Source organism: Triticum aestivum, chromosome 4B (assembly GCF_018294505.1).
Source record: "Triticum aestivum cultivar Chinese Spring chromosome 4B, IWGSC CS RefSeq v2.1, whole genome shotgun sequence".
Classification (NCBI taxonomy): Eukaryota; Viridiplantae; Streptophyta; class Magnoliopsida; order Poales; family Poaceae; genus Triticum; species Triticum aestivum.
This window is the reverse complement of record NC_057804.1, coordinates 102,232,418-102,233,950: the sequence shown is the minus strand read 5'-3', so window position 1 is coordinate 102,233,950 and position 1,533 is coordinate 102,232,418. Positions and strand designations below refer to the sequence as shown.

General features: G+C 56.5%; 1 protein-coding gene across 1 annotated transcript; it reads left to right on the top strand.

Annotated features, from left to right (window-relative positions):
- Positions 1-441: 441 nt before the first annotated feature.
- Positions 442-1,257, top strand: LOC123091287 (dirigent protein 21). The gene has a single exon (XM_044512753.1). It carries the CDS (start codon positions 577-579, stop codon positions 1,123-1,125), a length of 549 nt encoding a protein of 182 aa, XP_044368688.1. The 5' UTR covers positions 442-576; the 3' UTR covers positions 1,126-1,257.
- Positions 1,258-1,533: the final 276 nt, after the last annotated feature.

Below are 1,533 nucleotides of genomic sequence, written 5' to 3'. Positions count from 1 at the left end.
CGTCTCCCAGCCCCAACCCAAAACCGTACGAGACAGCAGCTTACCTACTACCAACATGACTACATTTCATCATTTTCGCTTGTTGCCTGTCCTGTCTCACTCAACCCAAGTCGGTCTCCTTCAGTTTATCAGTTATTACACCATCTCTTTCACTAGTCTCAATTTCCATGTAAATCTTGCGATCCCAGTATAGAAACCAGAGAATTGATGGTTTGTGTTCGTCATTAGGTAACTTGAGGAGTCTTGCGTGGCCTCACCTCACCTAAAGAGTCCACGATTTCCATCATCATTTTGCTCGCACCGCACTCAAGAATCGCCATTTTTTAACTAAGCCCAAAGAGAAAGGAGGAAAAAGTTACCATTCCATACCTACCGGGCCGACCACTAGAGGTACCTGCCCCACATGCGCACCGAATCGAGTGACTGGGCACCGAGGGAGATAGAGTGGACAGTGAGCCACCCACTCCCATGTCCGGCCACTCCACCTCACCTGAAATCTCCTCAAATACGCCACACTAGCCCGCTCCCCTTTTTCGCCATTACCCCAGGGCTCACAGCTAGCTAGATCCACCAGCCATGGCCGGCAGCAAGGCACTGCTCCTCCTCCTGTGCGCGGCGGCGGTGCTGCTGACCCCGGCCTCCGCGGCGGAGGACGGCCTGACCAAGTTCAAGCTGTATTGGCACGACGTGCTGGCGGGGACGAGCCCGACCGCGATCCGGATTGCGCAGGCGGCGTCCAGCAACAGCTCCTCCACCTTCTTCGGCGCGGTGGTGGCCATCGACGACCCGCTCACCACCGGCCCCGCCGTCACGGGCTCCGCCAAATCCAAGGACGAGATCGGCCGCGCGCAGGGGACCTACACGTTCGCCGACCAGGCCACGTTCGGCCTCCTCATGAACATGAACTTCGTGTTCACCGCCGGGGACTACAAGGGCAGCGGCCTCACCATCTACGGCCGCAACGAGGTGCTGTCGGCGGTGAGGGAGATGAGCATCATCGGCGGCACGGGCAAGTTCCGCATGGCGCGCGGCTACGTCGAGGCGCGCACCATGGACTCCGGCGCCAAGTCCGGCGAGACCGTCGTCGAGTACACCGTCTACGTCAAGGCGGCGGCGGCGTCGTAGCGGCAGCTGCCAGAGGTTAATTTAGCTAATGATGTTCAGTCCATGACTAACGGAAAAGATGGTTTTACTTGTAATAAATGGATTTCGCAGATTTGCTGCGTTTGTTATCGTGATGGATGATGGGTGTCTACAGATTTGAGTGCTGGCTGTGTGTGATTTGTGGTTTTGCTAACTGGTGCGTCAACTTTTGGGGGGATAATTTGCATCGATTTTATGTTAATGTTGTGGTTGCTGAAATCACATTGTGTGAGAAAAACGGTCAGTCGAGAAAGGTTCAATGGGTGGCACAAGCGGCCGCCCAAACCCTCCCTTCCTCTTCCCCGCCGTCGTAGAGGACACCGTTGAGTGAAGCATGTGCGGCCGGCGGCGTCGGCGAGGCGTTGTTTCATCCTGTCCCTCTTGCGGTCG